The 19006-nt window shown below is 38.5% G+C and overlaps 1 protein-coding gene across 1 annotated transcript; it reads left to right on the top strand.

Moving 5' to 3' along the window:
- The first annotated feature begins 1496 nt into the window (after nucleotides 1-1496).
- On the top strand, nucleotides 1497-17736 carry LOC114280413 (GDSL esterase/lipase At5g55050-like). Its single transcript, XM_028222771.2, has 4 exons — nucleotides 1497-1713; nucleotides 3054-3296; nucleotides 3669-3836; nucleotides 17513-17736. Exons 1-4 carry the CDS (start codon nucleotides 1497-1499, stop codon nucleotides 17734-17736), a joined length of 852 nt encoding a protein of 283 aa, XP_028078572.2.
- The last annotated feature ends 1270 nt before the right edge of the window (nucleotides 17737-19006 follow it).

Here is a 19006-nt window from a genome sequence, read left to right on the forward strand (position 1 = left end):
TTACTCCGGTGTGGAGCTGAATATCTGTATGTCAGTTTGTAACCGAGGAGCTCGTGGCAATCCCGATTGCAGTAGCGGAGCACGGTTCTGATGGCTGCTTCGTTGGGATAATGATAGTGGGCTTACAGGACTTCGATTGCTACAAAGGAAAGTAGAAAAAAAAATGTCAAGTACAGAATAGTGAAGAAAGATAATTGACCGAGCAGTTAGCACGGCTTACATGTCTCGCCGAAATTCTTGCTGATAAACCATCCCGATACGTCGGCAGTTTCGTAGTTCCCAGACACCCAGAAAAATTCATCGTCGTGCAAGTCCTTGTCTGGGGTGCCGGTCACTATCTTCTCCTTGCCCGGTCTGATTTTTAAATAGTAGGCAAGGCCATCGCCTGTATGCCCGAGGGTATACTGGCGCAGTATGTCGGCTAGTCCTAGGTTAGTTCCTAGCCGGTTGTTCAGTTCATGGATCCCGTTGATTATTCTGTAAGTGTTGGTTGAGACCTCGGTTGGAGCTAGCCCGGTGCGCCGCAAGAATTCGTAGATCAGCAGGTTACTGAGAAACGGAGGCCCCCTTCTATAATGGATAGTACAGTGAAGGGACACTGGTCTAATCTGTCCCATGGGGTTGTGTTCTCAACGTCGAGCTCTAAATGAACGTCGTTCGGGATACCGTACTCTTCTCGGAATGCGGCCAGGGCAACCGGAGTGTCGACAAGGAAGCGGTAGTGCCCCATGTGTAGCCGGCTGGTTTAGCTCGGCTAAGGTGGTTTGGCACAGACTAGTGTTTGATGGCTGCTCGGTCTTTGAGAGCCTCGGTATTGGTCAGTGGTCCCCTTGGACTCTGCAGGAAAAAGAGGGTAATTGTAAGTGGAAGCGCGGTCGCGCAAAATGAGCTTGACTTTACCTCGGTCAGGAAGAGTGCCAGACCACCTCGGTCGCGAAGGCAAACCAAGGAGCTTGATCGCTCAAGTGAACCAGATATCAGCCCGGTCGAGCTGCCAAGTCCTCTGCCTACCTCGGTTTCTATTAAGGTTTTGGCAAACTTGTAATTTGCTCGGTCTTAACATTTTTTTTTGGATCAAAAGAAGACCTGGAGCCCGGTCTGCCCCTGATCTTCAGGTGTTCATCAATGAAGCTGAAGAACAGCAAGGAGAACAAGGGGCAGGGGAGAGTTTTGGGGAGCTATACCCTAAAATCTATGGTTTTAATGCCCTAAAACAAGAAATATCAAATGAAATAGCCACAAAAAGATTCAAAGAGCTTACCAGTAGAGGCGAATGTAGATCCTTCAGGCACGAACGCAGAAAGAGGGCAAGAGTAGGAGCTGCTAAGGGCACTGGAGCTCTGGATCGACAAGAATGAAGAAGAGTTAGTAAGAACGAAAAGTGAAAGGGAAGAGACGTATAAATAGAAGTGAAAGACCGCCAAAAATTTTGAATATGAAGGGACGTGATGGTTGGCTGCTCGAGGCCAACAAACGAGCGACGCATGTCCTAATTAATGGCGGCGTCAGAGTTAAAGAGACAGAAAGGCGAGATGAGACATCGGCCAACCAAATCGAGGAACAGAGCACTGGATTTAGTGTGGTTGACGTCTTGCAAACAACAGACCGAGGAAGGGTCTACCCTGGTCGGATCATGTAATCCCGGTCATGCTTTTGCGGACGGAAGTAAGGGGCAATTGAGAAGGAGATTTTATGAGCTGAAAATGGGCCATGGTAAGGGCCGGGCAAGTTGAAGGCCGAGCGCGTTTGGGCCAGGATAGCTTTGGGCTTGCACGGAGATGGGACTGCTTGGCTAAAGCCCAAGACCGAGCTACTTGAACTTACACAGGTGGGAACCGTGCTACTTGCGTTGCTCCGCAGAAAGGCTCGCGCCTTTAGCTCGGCAAGAAGGCCTTTGTTTTACCCGCATGACCTATTTTGAGCTCGGCTATGCCAGGATGCAACTGAGTTCAGTCGGTATGGAGCTCGGCTAGTGAGCATTCGGGCATGCGGCGCAGCACGGCCGTGTGAGGCCGAGGTGATTCCGCCAGTCTATCGGGCTCCGCCATGATATCCTGACAGTTTGTTTAGGTGGTGATTGTTGGATTTGTGCTGACAGATGAGATAGCAGCACCACGTGTCGAGAGACTAATGGGAGTAGATTTGGGGCGCAGAAGGTATATAAGCGTGTCTGCGCCCCCCATGCTGAGACAGATGATCATTTTGGTGAGATACACTTAGACATTCAACACTCTCCTCTCCCCCTTTATCCCTGAGTGTGTGTTAACTTGACCGTCGGAGGGGTTTTTCGGCCACTCACTGCCGTTGTGTTCGCAGGTCGATCGGACAGACAGGGAGCTTGGAATAAAGGAGTACGGGCTCGCTGGAATATTTGCACCCCGTACAAGGTACAAACTCTATCTATGAACATGCTGAGGTCTGGGCAAGCTCTGTTGTGCTAGCCCGACTTGGTTAATTATATTTGTCCCATTCTAGGCTATGTTAGAGCTCAGACATCCAAAAGGCTTTCAGTCATGCCCAAGCCCAAAAGTTCTACCAATTCCCAAGCCCAACTGGTCTACCAGTATCCATTCGACTGGGGTCTCGTAATAGCACATACCCTCGGAAATCAGTCGCGGCCAACCTAGTATCTACCCATCAATGTTAAATCAAAATCTCAAATTCAATAGTCATTGAGCTATTTTATACAAATAAGGTGCAGATCAGTAAATAGAGAAGTTTGACCCCCAGTCAACTACATCAGTCTAGTCTGTCACTTTCTTCATGTAAAATATGTTTATTTGCATTAGAAAATGACTATGCTAGAGGTAGCTTCTTGGTACCTTATGAAACTTCTTTGCATGTAAGCGTTGGAGTGAAGTAAGTTTATAGAAACATAAAATCAAATTTTTTGAATAGTAACAAGACACAAGCAGAGCTTAAGATTTCAATCTGTCATGAAAAATATACATGTTTCTTCCTCACTTTTTGTAATCCTTTTCATAGCCACATTCACAACTCAGTTGGCCAATACCACTGTTCTGGTCATTTATATATTCGGTGACTAACTGTAGATGTTGGGACAAATACCTACATTCCCGGGAGTTCAGCAAGAGCAGACTTTCCTTTCATTTACTTTTCTTCAAAGATGACACTGAGTTCAATTCAATTTCACTATGTAAAGTTGTTTAATGAAACTGAAGAAGACGTGTTGGAATTGCAGGCTCTATACAACTTTGGGGCTACAAAATTTGGCATCATTGGCATTCCACCGGTTGGATGCTGTCCAGCTTGGAGATGTTACAATGCTACCAGAGGTTGTCAGGAGGGATTGAACGATTTTGCCCAAGCTTTCCATTTTGCATTAGATACCCTGATGAGAAAAATCAGCTCAGAGCATCCGAAGATGAAATACTCACTGGGAAATACATATGAATTGATCATTAATGTCATGCAAAATCCTGGTCCTTTCAATAAGCAATCTCTCTAAAATTCAATTATAGATTGAAACTGAAGAATTCTCTTAAGGAGGTATTTGGCCACAAAAAGACAAATTTTCAAGGATAATGTTTTCTTATCCCTGTGACACTTGATTGAAAGCGACATATTTAGTTTAGTTGATTATTGCAAAAACTGAATAAAAGTAGGGTATAATCTTATTGTTTTAAACTTTCTTCCAATTTTCTCAGATTTTAAGGATGTGGAGACGGCATGTTGTGGAGCAGGAAGATTGAATGCAGAAATCCCATGTAATGCGACAGCAAATCTTTGTATGAACCGCAAGGAGTACCTATTATGGGATTTGTATCACCCTACACAAACTACTTCTCAGCTGGTAGCACTGACACTCTATGATGGTCCTCTAAGATTTGTTACCCCAATTAACTTTCACCAATTGGCCGAGGACAATTAGCCAACTAGCAATTTTAGCTCTTTGATCAGTCCCTATCAAATGTGTGACTATGTGTGACTCATTGTAACCAAAGAAGTGTTCTTCATTGAGGCTATATGCTTATTTTGATCTATTTTCATTTATGTATTTGCGATCAACAGAAGAAGGAACTTACTACCAGCTTATTCATTTATGAATACTACAATATGGAACATATGGTTTTTTTTTTTTTTTTTTGGATAAAAATAATATGGAAAGTATGGCTTTGTTTTTTTGTTTTTGTAATTCCAGCCGATTTTCCAACAGTTTTCTAAGTTTACTACACCTTGACTTAAGTTATCATTGGAAACTCTAGACAAGAGCTTGGTAGCCATTTTGTTTGTAGTCTTCAAAATTTCGTCACATATCTCATTAGCACGTATCATTTGTTCCATTGCTCGCCCATATTATTGCCGCCTTCTATGTCATCCAATAAAATTATCATTATGTTTGGAGGATATTTTTGTTCTTGTTCTAAGCAACTTTTAACTTGAAAGTAAAATCATGTTACAAAACAATTGTGTTTTGAGTAATTGTCAATATTGTATCAACTCAAACCTACACATAGTTATCATAAAACTTGACAACTCAAGTCAGAATAAGATAGAGAATGGCATCAAAATTACTTTAGTGTATGAATTAAGCAATACAAGACAGAAAAAAGTTCAATGATATCTAAAACTCATTCCACCTCTAAACCTAATAACCGTGTATGAGATTGTGACAAGAAAATGATGCATATGTTTGTTTATTGGAAGATTGATATTTAGAACTTGAATATGATCAACATCAATGATTCTATATGTTACATACATTGGTCATCTTATTTTGATGACAATAATGTTTGATGGTGTCTGGAACTGGTCTGGTTGGTCTGAGCTCCCGGATAGCCCAGAATAGGAAAGGAAAATGTAAATTTTAGGTGGTATCGGCATGGTGCCAGTCTTTCCAAAGACTCTCCAACAGTCACGTTGGTATGCTATAAGAAAGCAAGAGAATTAGAGCTTTTTTTTTTGTGTTGGCTTACCTCCTAAATTGATCTTGCCAACCTTATATAGCTTGGACCCACATGTCTAGAAGTGGTTTCTATTTGTCCAAGATTCCTTCTGTCTCTTGTGCTTATACATGTCTCTGCTTCCATTTGGATGCGCCATGTGGCTGTGAGAGCAGCTAATCTGCTTCCCAAGCCAACTTTAGGATCAGGTCACTACAAACTCTATCTAAGAACATGCTGAGGTCTGGGCAAGCTCTGTTGTGCTAGCCCGACTTGGTTAATTATATTTGTCCCATTCTAGGCTATGTCAGATCTCAGGCATCCAAAAGGCTTTCGGTCACGCCCAAGCCCAAAAGTTCTACCAATTCCCAAGCCCAACTAGTTTACCAGTATCCATTGGACTGGGGTCTCGTAATATCACATACCCTCGGAAATCAGTCGCGGCCAACCTAGTATCTGCCCATCAATGTTAAATCAAAATCTCAAATTCAATAGTCACTGAGCCATTTTATACAAATAAGGTGCAGATCAGTAATAGAGAAGTTTGACTCCCAGTCAACAACATCAGTCCAATCTGCCGGTTTCTTCTTGTAAAATATGTTTATTTGCATTAGAAAATGACTATGTTAGAGGTAGCTTCTTGGTACCTTATGAAACTTCTTTGCATGTAAGGGTTGGAGTGAAGTAAGTTTGTAGAAACATAAAATCAAATTTTTTAAATAGTAACAAGACACAGAATTCAAGGAAAGCAGAGCTTAACTTTTCAATCTGTCATGGAAAATTTACATGTTTCTCCCTCACTTTTTGCAATCCTTTTCATAGCCACATTCACAATTTAGTTGGCCAATGCCACTGTTCCGGTCATTTATATATTCGGGGACACAACTGTAGATGTTAGGACTAATACATACATTCCCGGGAGCTCAGCAAGAGTAGACTTTCCTTTCAATGGAATTGACTTTACCCACTCGAAACCAACGGGGAGGTTCGGCAATGCCCTCAACAGTGCTGATTTTATTGGTAGTACATACGTAATAACCTCGATCCGTAATTAGCTACTAATCCGTATTTAAGGATGTTAATGAGAGGATTAAAATAAATTATGTGTTCATTCCGTAGTTTGCATGATTTTGGCTTTCTATCTGTTACTTGTAGAAATATCTGTTTGAAATTCCGCTTTAACATGAAAATTGAAAGCCTTATCGGCATCCGAAACCGAAATTGATTACATCAATGTGTTATTTGGAATTTTTAGAACGCTATGGAAAATTTTATTAAAGATCCATTCAAAACGATTAATTAAGTTGTGTTTAGTTGGACCAATGTTCTAAGTGTTGTATTATTTAGCATTCCAACTATAAGTGGGCTTTAGACTCATTCTTGAACTCACACATATTTTCTTTGAGTGGAAAATTTTGAGATTACATTTTAGAGAGAGAGAGAGAGAGAGTTCATCTTTAGAGAGAGAGAGTGCAGAAATTGAAGAGAATTGAAGGCTTTGGCTTGAACTCATCAAGGTTGTGCAATGATCTAGTTAATTCAAGACTATAGGTATGAATTCAACCCCTAATTTATGGATCTAAGTCATCAACATGAAGATTATGAGTTTAAATGTGCACATTGAGCTTAGAATAGGAATTTGAGTTACAATTCATACATACATGCCCATGTAGGTGTTAATTTACCATGTTAGTTTTGTATTTCACCAATTGTGTTGAATATGGAGGTTGAATGGTACATGCATGCATATTTCATCAAGTTTTGTAAGTCAATCCCATGTTTTTGAAGTCTTGAAAGAGAATTTGGAAGAGAAATCCACATGCATGCATGAATATATGGAGTTTTGGCATGTTAAGTTTGATTTTAAGCATCTAAGTTATATTAGTAAGTTATTTGGTGCTTGCATGTTAGAATTGTCATGTTAATCACTTAAGTTCATGTTTTGCAAGAGAATTTCTTACATGCAGGGAGCTTATGAGCTCAACTTGATAGTTTCTTGAGTTTTGAAGAAAAGAGTTTGAAAGATTTTACATGCATGCTTTGTTTCTTAAATTTCAAGATGAAATGTGAGCTTTTGACAAAACCGTGGGCCATGATTTTATGAAATGATCCTAAACTCTTCATGTTTTACAAGTTTACTATGTTATCTCAAGTTTTGGGGCCCAAGAGATGTGTTTTGGAAGATTGAATTCGAGTTTTGAGCTTGGTGATCAAATCTGGAAATTCCAGAATTTGCATCCACGCTCGAGCGTGGGAGTTCATGCTCGAGCGACCACTCTGAGTGCGTGCACTCCGCTCGAGCGACCAAAAGTCTGCTCGAGCGTGAATTGCAAGCTCCCAGAAGTTTCATGTCTTTTACAGATCGCTCGAGCGAGGGAATATGCGCTCAAGCGACCATCCTCATTTTGCATGTCCGCTCGAGCATGGAAGTTGTAGCTCGAGCGTAGATTGAGACCAACCAGTACTTTCTCCGAGTTTGCAGATCGCTCGAGCGAAGGAAGTCTCGCTCGAGTAACCCCTCTCATTTTGCATGTCCGCTCGAGCGAGGAAATCTACGCTCGAGCGTGGACCTTATTTTCATAAATTTTGCCTAAGTATTCCAAGGCATGTTTTGGCATCCTCATTGCATCTTAGGCATTCCTAAGACCTAATTAAGCTTTGATAATGAGGTTATGGATTAGAAACACACTAAGTGTAGAATGTACTAAGTTATGATATTCAAGAGTGTGTTTTGAGCAATGTGTTAAGCAAGAAACCTATGTAATAAGAAAGCTAAGCCGTGTTGGCCACATGAATGTGTAATGATAAGACATGCTTGTGTTATGTATTTTGTGATTGTAGGTCAAGACTCGAGGATTGATTGACCGCTTACTGGAACCACTGTGAGTAACGTTATCATAAAGATACGTTTATATGAAATTATGTTCCAAATGAAATGTGATAAGCTATGATTTCTGAAATGATATCTATTTTCGTGAACGAATAGTCCATGTTTGAAATCTATTATGGCATCCATAGACAGTCCCAAGTCATGGGAGACGGCATGAAAATGTGGGTCCATGACATACAAGTAATTACGAGATCTCATTAGCCACTTCATTGTGGTGATATGTGTTTAATCAGTATCCGGAACCGATTACTCTAGTCGGAAGACGTTCTGTGATGTGTTCTATGGGATGTACCATTATTATGTTCTGATATGAGAATGATTATGCTCTGGTCTATTTTCAGCTTATGATATATTCGGATTTCGTTCACTAAACTCTTTATCTTATATATGTATAGGTGAGCATTCTGGAGCCCGAGCCTGAAGGCTTTTGTCTAGATCTGTGTTCTGTTGTCAGCCAACCATTGTGCCTCACGTGGAGGTTCCCGAAGCGTCCAGTGTTTAAGTTCTGTCGTTTCTGTATATATAAGACTTGATTTGATGTCGTTGGCTGTACTTAAAATACTGTAATGTGTGTGGGTATAATGTATGAATGATATTTGAATATGTATTTAAAGTTTTAAATATTCTGTTCATATAAGTCACCACATCTCATTGGACAACTATATTTATGTATTTGCTTCCGCTAGCCCCTTAATCTTGTTAATTTGTTTAGAAGCCTTCGGTAATCCAAGGATTACTGGCCGGTTACGATGCTAAACCTATAGGGGCGGGTTTGGGTCGTGATAGAGTGGTATCAAAGCACGAGTTATACCGCACATACGTGTCCATATGAGCTATAGGATGTCTTAGAAATGAAATAGGGACATTGCATTATCATGTGTAAGTATGTAAGCTATTATGACCATGTCTTTATTGAAAATACATTGAAATGAAACGTTTGTGCATGATCAAAGAAGTTAAGTGAAATAACATGTAATGTTAATTTCAATATCGAATGTGAAATCTATGTGAATATGAACGTATGAAAGTAAGGGATCATGTGACTGTATCGGAATTGAAATGAAAGTATAAACACGTCTGATATGAAATGAAATGTGGAATCAATGAGAGTTTTCCTTATATTAATAAGCACCCTGTTTATGTGTAGCCCATGGAAAGGACAAGGAATATAGACGAATCAGAATCTTCTGACGCTAGAATTAGCCGGTTAGAAAGAATAGTTGAAGCCTTAACCGAATATCTGAAACAACAGCAACAAAGGCAAATACACGTACCTGAACCAGCTAATTATGATATGATAACACTAACATAGAAATACAATAAGATTAAACCACCGGAATTTCGGGGGGGTATTGAACCGTTGAAAGCCGAGGCTTGGGTCTTAGAAACTGAGAAAATATTTGAGGTATTTCCGTGTACTGAGGCACAGAAAGTTTTGTTGGCAACATTCACGCTTAAAGAAGAAGCTAGGAGATGGTGGATGTTAGTGCGAAATGATAATGAAGGTGTGACATGGGATAGGTTTAAAGAAATTTTCTTCGAAAAATACTTTTCCCAATGTATCCGAGATAGAAAAGTATCTGAGTTTGAATAACTTAAACAAGGCAAAATGACTGTGGCTGAATATGAAACAAAATTTACTGAGTTAGCCCGTTACGCACCCTACATGATAGACACTGACTACAAAAAGGCTAGGAAATTTGAAGGTGGGCTTGACTTAGATGTGTTTGATCGAGTTGGCGTCTTAAAATTGCCAAAAATACGTGGATGTTCTTGATAGGGCCTTAATGTCCGAGGCAAACATAGCAGCCTTGAAAATATCAAAACCAACATCATCAACTGAATCAGAAAGAATGAAACACAAGAAACAGAAAGTCGAAATGACTAGTAATTCGATAACTTCTGCGAATGAAAAATCTAGGGCGAAAATTGTGAACAAAGAAAGTCGGGGAAGCAATGTGAATAATGGTATACCTACTTGTAAAGAATGTGGGAAACAACATTAGGGCATTTGTTGCCGCCTATCAGGGGCTTGTTTTAGATGTGGTCAGAAAGGGCACTTGGCTAAATCTTGCTCGCGAGCTCATCCGAACAACATCTAGAGGCAAGGAAGGGTTTACACCCTAGTTCCAGAAAATGCTCGGAATACTGAAACAACTAACGCAAGTATTACCTTAATTGTGTGCAATTGTTTATATGCGAATTTGTGTGGAAAGTGTACATTCCTTAACTTGATATAGATTGTGGACATGTTAATTGAACCAATTGACTTATTAGAATTATGAGTCCCTAGTTATTGACTGCCTCGAAAACTTGTTAATTTTATGTGAGATGCCCGAAGCCCTATAATGAATTACCTGTGCTATGAGAATTGTTGGGACTTGTGAACGACGAGAATTTATCGAGTTAGATCTTTGTACCGTAGTGCAACAATTCAATGTGAACTGTTAGGTATGACTTTTGGACTATGCTAAAACTATCGAACATGGGAATACGTTATGATTGACTATAATTGAGAACCTATGTCAGTTTGGAAGAACGAACTTTTGCTTGTAAATTGTGATCGAATGCCTAAATGATAATTGATTCTAGACTCGTATCCGTACACATGTGACCTTGCTTGTACACTTTAAGACCTACTGCCTGATGTGAACTATATGTGTGACGCCTTAGACTCTTTTGTGTAACAACTACCTATGCTATGGAGAATGTTTGGACTTATATATGTTTATACCTTTGCTTGGGATTATGACTCTAAAATTGTGTGATTAAGTAAAGACTCCGAGCGACAAACTCTAAATTGTGAACTACGATTGTTGCAACTTGATAAGATTGTTTGACTCGACTAGTGAGCCTATACTTTAGCGACTGTACGACCGATTTGAAACTTCTGTATAACAATCTGCTATTGTGTACTACCGAGAAACTTTATGTGATACACCGTTGTGTACCTTATGCGTACATGAAAACGCATTTGGGAACTTGTTATATTGACTGTGATGCTTACCTCGTGATATGAACAATTACATACCTGTGCACCCACATGTGAACTTACTTAGAACATTGTATATGACCTGAACTCTTCGATATGAACTATTGTGATACATAACTCTGATGTGATTTGAGAACCGAGGAACTTAGAACAACTGCAGAACTACTGACTATGCACCTAAGTGAATGGAGTATGAACTATAGAACCTAATGTGCTTCGCTTGGAAATAGTAAGGATAGAACTTTCACCCGATCTAACCTGCACCCGATCTAACCTGATAGAACCGTGGTTTGATGAGACCTTTGTTTAACTGATGGAACTTCTGTTTGATGACTCACGCTTTGAAATTTTATTTGATATGACTGGGTGGAACTTTCATCTGATATGACCTGATTGAACTTTCATTGATTTGATCTGAGGAGACCCTTATTGAGAGCTACTATCTGATTTGATTACATTATGGGGGATTGTGAATTGCTTATGATCGAATAACAGGGCCGTGTTGCTAAGGGAACTAACCGAATGAGAATTAGAATCAATCTTGAACCCTTAGGAAGAATGTGAACCGTCAACAGCGAACTATGTGATTACGAATAGCTTCTTACTATATACCTGTAACTGATTGAGGAAAACACGTGAATGAGATTATGAAATTTGGTAACTTGTGCTTGGGGAATATGGGAATACCGTATATATGACACGTGGTTAATTACTCCGGTATTACCGTTACTACCATGAACTTGGTTGACTAGAGCATGATTGTTTTGATGTTACTGTACTTCAAAACTGATGGGATTTGTGGCAACAGACTGGTTGATTATAAACTCTGACTACTTGGGGGTATATGTAATCAGTATGACTGCTTCTGTGTTGACACATAGTACGATTGAATCTGTGGAAACTGAGGTTGGTGAATAGTATATGAATGATTACTTCGAAATTTCGTTTACTGCTATGGGGTTAATGTACGAAATTGCCTTGTATTTCTGCTATACTTTAGGTGACCTGGACTAACTGTAATGGATTACCGAATTGAAAACCAAGTTGAACAAAGACCGGATGAATGACTCGGAAATGAATAATCAAATCTCTGTAACTTAACGGGGGAAATTACTTATGAAAATGGAAACAATGTGAATCTATGACCCCGATAAGTACTTGATATAAGTAATGTGATTAATAACGTAGTAAAGTTGTGTTCAACTGTATTTGTTTTCTGTATGTCTAAAGGAGATCTATTTTCTGAAATATTATGTGTTGTGCAATGAATAATCGTCTAATCCCTGATATGTATTCGTGTGACTCTTGGTATTATGTGATATCTGTTAGCTGTTACCCGGTATCGGAAGTTCCCTTATGGAACTTATTTCTGTCTGCACTCTGTTACCCGTACCGGAGGCCCTGCCACAGGGTCTCAGCTTCTGTTCTGTTCTGTTACCCGGATTCGGAGGTTCCTTTATGGAACTAGTTATTTATAACCATCACATGTCTGTATCTGTTATGTATCTGCTATGTTTGCATCTTTTCTATATCTGCTCTGTTGTGCTAATAAACGCACCACGTATGTTTAAGCAAGACTTGTGGCATCTGTGTATGATCTGGACAAGAATATGAATATGAACACGTATCTGAATCTGTTCTTGACTAAAATCTGGATGTGTATAAGAATCTGTTTTGTTACAAACCCTAATCTCTGTATATGATTTATGATTCTATTTCTGTACGAAGCTAAGGTCGAGATTAGGTCACGAATATGGTTATGCTTCTATTTTGTAGAGTTAAAGTTATATTTTTGTTGGACATCATTTCTTTGATATAAGATGACTCGAGTTTGGAGGACCAAATTTCTTAAGGTGGGGAGACTGTAATAACCTCGATCCGTAATTAGCTACTAATCCGTATTTAAGGATGTTAATGAGAGGATTAAAATAAATTATGCGTTCATTCCGTAGTTTGCATGATTTTGGCTTTCTATCTGTTACTTGTAGAAATATCTGTTTGAAATTCCGCTTTAATATAAAAATTGAAAGCCTTATCGGCATCCGAAACCGAAATTGATTACATCAATGTGTTATTTGGAATTTTTAGAACGCTATGGCAAATTTTATTAAAGATCCATTCAAAACGATTAATTAAGTTGTGTTTGGTTGGACCAATGTTCTAAGTGTTGTATTATTTAGCATTCCAACTATAAGTGGGCTTTAGACTCATTCTTGAACTCACACATATTTTCTTTGAGTGGAAAATTTTGAGATTACATTTTAGAGAGAGAGATAGAGTTCATCTTTAGAGAGAGAGAGTGCAGAAATTGAAGAGAATTGAAGGCTTTGGCTTGAACTCATCAAGGTTGTGCAATGATCTAGTTAATTCAAGACTATAGGTATGAATTCAACCCCTAATTTATGGATCTAAGTCATCAACATGAAGATTATGAGTTTAAATGTGAACATTGAGCTTAGAATAGGAATTTGAGTTACAATTCATACATACATGCCCATGTAGGTGTTAATTTACCATGTTAGTTTTGTATTTCACCAATTGTGTTGAATATGGAGGTTGAATGGTACATGCATGCATATTTCATCAAGTTTTGTAAGTCAATCCCATGTTTTTGAAGTCTTGAAAGAGAATTTGGAAGAGAAATCCACATGCATGCATGAATATATGGAGTTTTGGCATGTTAAGTTTGATTTTAAGCATCTAAGTTATATTAGTAAGTTATTTGGTGCTTGCATGTTAGAATTGTCATGTTAATCACTTAAGTTCATGTTTTGCAATAGAATTTCTTACATGCAGGGAGCTTATGAGCTCAACTTGATAGTTTCTTGAGTTTTGAAGAAAAGAGTGTTAGGTTTTATTTCTTGGCAAACCCGTTTGACAAAACTCCTTTGAGTTGTAATTTTATTCGCATTTTTATTTCAGTGAGGCTATGAGTTGTTAGATGCGAATCCAACCCGAATCAAGCATTTCAGAGAAGTTTGTGATGATAAAGCTTTCAAGATTGCCACTTCGCTGATTATGACGGGGATCGAGCTGTTAATTTTTTCCAGTTTTTCCAGTTTTGGCCTTCCCGCTCGAGCGGGGAAAGGGACGCTCGAGCGTGAATTGGAAGTTCTCAGCATCTCTGCAGTCGCCTGTAAAAATACTGGAATGTGTGATTTTACGCTCGAGCGGATGCTCCTACGCTCGAGCGCATCTCAGTTTGTTCGCACGCAGTTTTTGGTCAGTCCGCTCGAGCGGGCTGTGTTGAGCTCGAGCGGAGATCGCGGGACAGATTCTATAAATTCGCGTGTTGGGTCAGATTTGAGGAGAACTTCTCCAGATCTTCTTTTTGGTTTCTAGGGTTTATATCTGGGGATACTTTGGGAGTTTTCTTTGATGTTTTATTGAGTATTCAACTCATGTTCTAAAGAGAGTACATCAAAGGTTGTGTTTTGTTCTACAAAAGAGAGTGTTGTTCTTCAGTTGTGTATTCTGAAGAATTCGAGCCTGAAGCTTTGGTGGAATCCGGAGTGGCTCATCAGAAAGACAATTCCGTGGTGAAGATGGGGTTGGAAGAGGCACATAGAGGTTGGTTCAATTAGGCGTTGTGGATTCGCTAGGTAATTGAGAGTATACCTGTGTAATTCCTTTAATTCTTCTTAGTGGATTGTTCTTGTGGCTGTTGCCCGTGGTTTTTTTATCACAGTTGGAGGTGTCCAATTGTGGTTTTTTCCACGTTAAATCGCTGTGTCTCTTTGTCTTGATTGTTTGATTGTTTGATTGGGATTGTTATATTCTGCTTAAAATTGATACATAATCACAAATCAACATCTAGGAGATTTCTAGATTTTTCAAAGAGTTTGAAAGATTTTACATGCATGCTTTGTTTCTTAAATTTCAAGATGAAATGTGAGCTTTTGACAAAACCGTGGGCCATGATTTTATGAAATGATCCTAAATTCCTCATGTTTTACAAGTTTACTATGTTATCTCAAGTTTTGGGGCCCAAGAGATGTGTTTTGGAAGATTGAAGTTGAGTTTTGAGCTTGGTGATCAAATCTGGAAATTCCAGAATTTGCATCCACACTCGAGCGTGGGAGTTCACGCTCGAGCGACCACTCTGAGTGCGTGCACTCCGCTCGAGCGACCAAAAGTCCGCTCGAGCGTGAATTGCAAGCTCCCAGAAGTTTCATGTCTTTTACAGATCGCTCGAGCGAGGGAATATGCGCTTGAGCGACCATCCTCATTTTGCATGTCCGCTCGAGCATGGAAGTTGTAGCTCGAGCGTAGATTGAGACCAACCAGTACTTTCTCCGAGTTCGCAGATCGCTCGAGCGAAGGAAGTCTCGCTCGAGTGACCCCTCTCATTTTGCATGTCCGCTCGAGCGAGGAAATCTATGCTCGAGCGTGGACCTTATTTTCAGAAATTTTGCCTAAGTATTCCAAGGCATGTTTTGGCATCCTCATTGCATCTTAGGCATTCCTAAGACCTAATTAAGCTTTGATAATGAGGTTATGGATTAGAAACACACTAAGTGTAGAATGTACTAAGTTATGATATTTAAGAGTGTGTTTTGAGCAATGTGTTAAGCAAGAAACCTATGTAATAAGAAAGCTAAGCCGTGTTGGCCACATGAATGTGTAATGATAAGACATGCTTGTGTTATGTATTTTGTGATTGTAGGTCAAGGCTCGAGGATTGATTGACCGCTTACTGGAACCACTGTGAGTAACGTTATCATAAAGATACGTTTATATGAAATTATGTTCCAAATGAAATGTGATAAGCTATGATTTCTGAAATGATATCTATTTTCGTGAACGAATAGTCCATGTTTGAAATCTATTATGGCATCCATAAACAGTCCCAAGTCATGGGAGACGGCATGAAAATGTGGGTCCATGACATACAAGTAATTACGAGATCTCATTAGCCACTTCATTGTGGTGATATGTGTTTAATCAGTATCCGGAACCGATTACTCTAGTCGGAAGACGTTCTGTGATGTGTTCTATGGGATGTACCATTATTATGTTCTGATATGAGAATGATTATGCTCTGGTCTATTTTCAGCTTATGATATATTCGAATTTCGTTCACCAAACTCTTTATCTTAATGTTATTCATTGGGCTTTAGCTCATTGTGTGTGTATATTTGTATAGGTGAGCATTCTGGAGCCCGAGCCTGAAGGCTTTTGTCTAGATCTGTGTTCTGTTGTCAGCCAACCATTGTGCCTCACATGGAGGTTCCCGAAGCGTCCAGAAGTTCTGTCGTTTCTGTATATATAAGACTTGATTTGATGTCGTTGGCTGTACTTAAAATACTGTAATGTGTGTGGGTATAATGTATGAATGATATTTGAATATGTATTTAAAGTTTTAAATATTCTGTTCATATAAGTCAGCGCAGCTCATTGGACAACTATATTTATGTATTTGCTTCCGCTAGCCCCTTAATCTTGTTAATCTGTTTAGAAGCCTTCGGTAATCCAAGGATTACTGGCCGGTTACGATGCTAAACTTATAGGGACGGGTTTGGGTCGTGACAACATAGTATTAAGAAAATGAAAAATATTCCACAAGAAACTTGCCATACTGCTTATTTAAATAACTTTGACTTCCATAATGCTTCATTGATCAGCCAAGCTAATAAGGTTTAAGAGAAGCCCAGAACCTTACTTATTTCTTCTTAGCCTGCCATCTGGCCTCGAAAGGCATTAACACAGAGGTGTAAACTTTGCTTCAGGAGGAGCCGGGCTCCTTGACACTATGAACAAAGCAAGGGTAATTAAGTATATTCCTATCAACATATCTAAATTGACGCTTTTTGGTGCATTTTAGTGTGTTCCAATGTGATTTTTGTTCACTTCTAGCTCTCACCATCTCTTCCGATGTCTAATGTAATGACCCATATGGAGAAACCAACAGAAGGTTGTCTCCTTGACAAAGCAGATCCAGCAATTCTTCACAGTTTACAACAATCGTGTAGCAGTCATGGGTTCAGATGCAACAAAAACAATGCTCTCAAAATCTCTCTTTTGCATCAGTGCCGGAAGCAATGACATCTTTGTCTATTTCTTGACCAATAATTCTATGCCTCTAGAACAATATATCACCCATCTTATACATCAGTATTAGGCCTACATTAAGGTATTACAAGCTTTTAGAGAGAAGCATAACTTAATTCATCTTTCTTTTCTTTGTAAAAATGACACTGAGGTCAGTTAAATTTTACTATGTACAGTTGTTTATTAAAACTGAAGAAGTCATGTTGGAATTGCAGACTCTATAGAACTTTGGGGCTAGAAAATTTAGCGATTGGATGCTATCCAGTTCGGAGACTTTACAATGCTACTGGAGGTTGTCAAGAGGGAATGAATGATTTTGCCCGAGCTTTCCATTTTGCATTAGATGCTCTAATGAGAAAAATCAGCTCACTTGGAAATATGTATGAAATGACCATTAATGTCATACAAAATCCCGGTCCCTTCCGTAAGCAATTCTCCTTAAAATTCAATTATAGATTGCAACTGACGCATTCTCTTAAGGAGGTGTTTGGCCACCAAAGGACAATGTTTCAAGGATAATGTTTTTTTATACCTATTCTTTTAGCCAATTGCTGTGGACAAACACTGTGGAACTTGATTGAAAGCGACATCCATAATTTAGTTGATTATTGTGAAAATAGAATAAAAGTAGGGTATAATTTTATTGTTTTCAACTTTTTTTTCCAATTTTTGCAGATTTTAAGTATGTGGAGTCGGCATGTTGTGGAGCTGGAAGATTGAATGCAGAAATCCTGTGCAATGCGACACCAAATCTTTGTATGAACCGCAAGGAGTACCTATTCTGGGATTTGTACCACGTGACACAAACTGCTTCTCAGCTGGCAGCAGTGATGCTCTATGATGGTCCTCCAAGATTTGTTACTCCAATTACCTTTCGCCAATTGGCGGAGGACAATTAGCCAACAAGTAGTTCTAGCTCTTTGATCAGTCCCCATCAAATATGTGACTCATTCTAGCCAAATAAGTGTTCATCATTGAGGCTATATGCTTCTTTTCATCTATTCTCATTTATGTATTAACTATCAAACATATCAATTGAAATGGCTCGATTGTTTATTTCTTAGTGAGAACTTGCACTAATTAAACTAAGGGAGACTTATGTGTAGGACCTAATAGGTGGACTTATTGTCCAATAGATCATATGATAATTAATGACATTTTTATCAAACATTATTAAAAAAAAATCAGTAATTGTCAATTTTTAGTGACAGTTTAAAAATTTTGTCACAAAAAAAAATTACTAATAGTATAAGTTTTAGCGGCAATTTAAAAAACTTGTCATGAAAAAAGTCACTAATTTTTAATTTTCAACGATAGTTTAAAAATTTTGTCACAGAAAAACATTACTAATTATAAGTTTTAGCGACAATTTATAAAAACAGTGACGAAAAAAGGTCATTAATTGTCGATTTTAAACGCTATATGCAAAAAATCATCACAAAATTATTTTTGATAACGATTTTACTCGGACTTATGTTATTACTATAGCAGACAACTGATTAGTTTCTCCCACAGACCACTCCACATTATTTTTTTTTTTTTGGTGATTTTCTATTGTTGGGTTTGAGGAAGAGTGTCTCTAGATTTGCTTTCTTTTGTAGATTTTATAGATGTTATTCATGCTTATGGGTTGATTTTAAACAAATTATAGAAAAAAATAATTACAAGACTAATGATACAAGCCATGCTCAAAATGGAATTATAACGAATATTTTAGAAACAATTAAAGCAGTTTTAATTTTAAGAACAAACAAACAGAGTCTCAGCACTTGCATCAGTGCATATGTCAGTGGTCAGTGCTTGTGTCAGCATGTGTCAGTGCGTGTGTCAACGCTAGAGGTACCTTTTGGTAATTCATGAAACTTGTTGGAATATAAAAATTTGTCACTAAAAATGTTACTAATAGTATAAGTTTTAGTGACAATTTAAAAAAATTGTCAAGAAAAAAGTTACTAATTTTCAATTTTCAGCAATAGTTTAAAAATTTTGTTACAGAAAAGCATTATTAATTATAAGTTTTTGCGACAATTTATAAAAAAATGGTAACGAAAAAAGGTCATTAATTGTCAATTTATAACAATGTATGCAAAAAATCATCACACAAAATTATTTTTGGTGGCGATTTTACTTGAACTTATATTATTACTATAGCATACAAATGATTACTCT

Source organism: Camellia sinensis, chromosome 5, assembly GCF_055761805.1.
Source record: "Camellia sinensis isolate YWXY chromosome 5, ASM5576180v1, whole genome shotgun sequence".
Taxonomy (NCBI): Eukaryota; Viridiplantae; Streptophyta; class Magnoliopsida; order Ericales; family Theaceae; genus Camellia; species Camellia sinensis.

What these genes read in the sequence shown, in the direction of transcription:
- LOC114280413 (XM_028222771.2), top strand. Translation starts at nt 1,497, where the DNA reads ATGGCGGCGTCAGAGTTAAAGAGACAGAAAGGCGAGATGAGACATCGG. An exon ending in TGAGCTGAAAATGGGCCATG is followed by an intron (nt 1,714 to 3,053) that starts GTAAGGGCCGGG and finishes GACTAACTGTAG; the next exon opens with ATGTTGGGACAAATACCTAC. An exon ending in ATGTTACAATGCTACCAGAG is followed by an intron (nt 3,297 to 3,668) that starts GTTGTCAGGAGG and finishes CAATTTTCTCAG; the next exon opens with ATTTTAAGGATGTGGAGACG.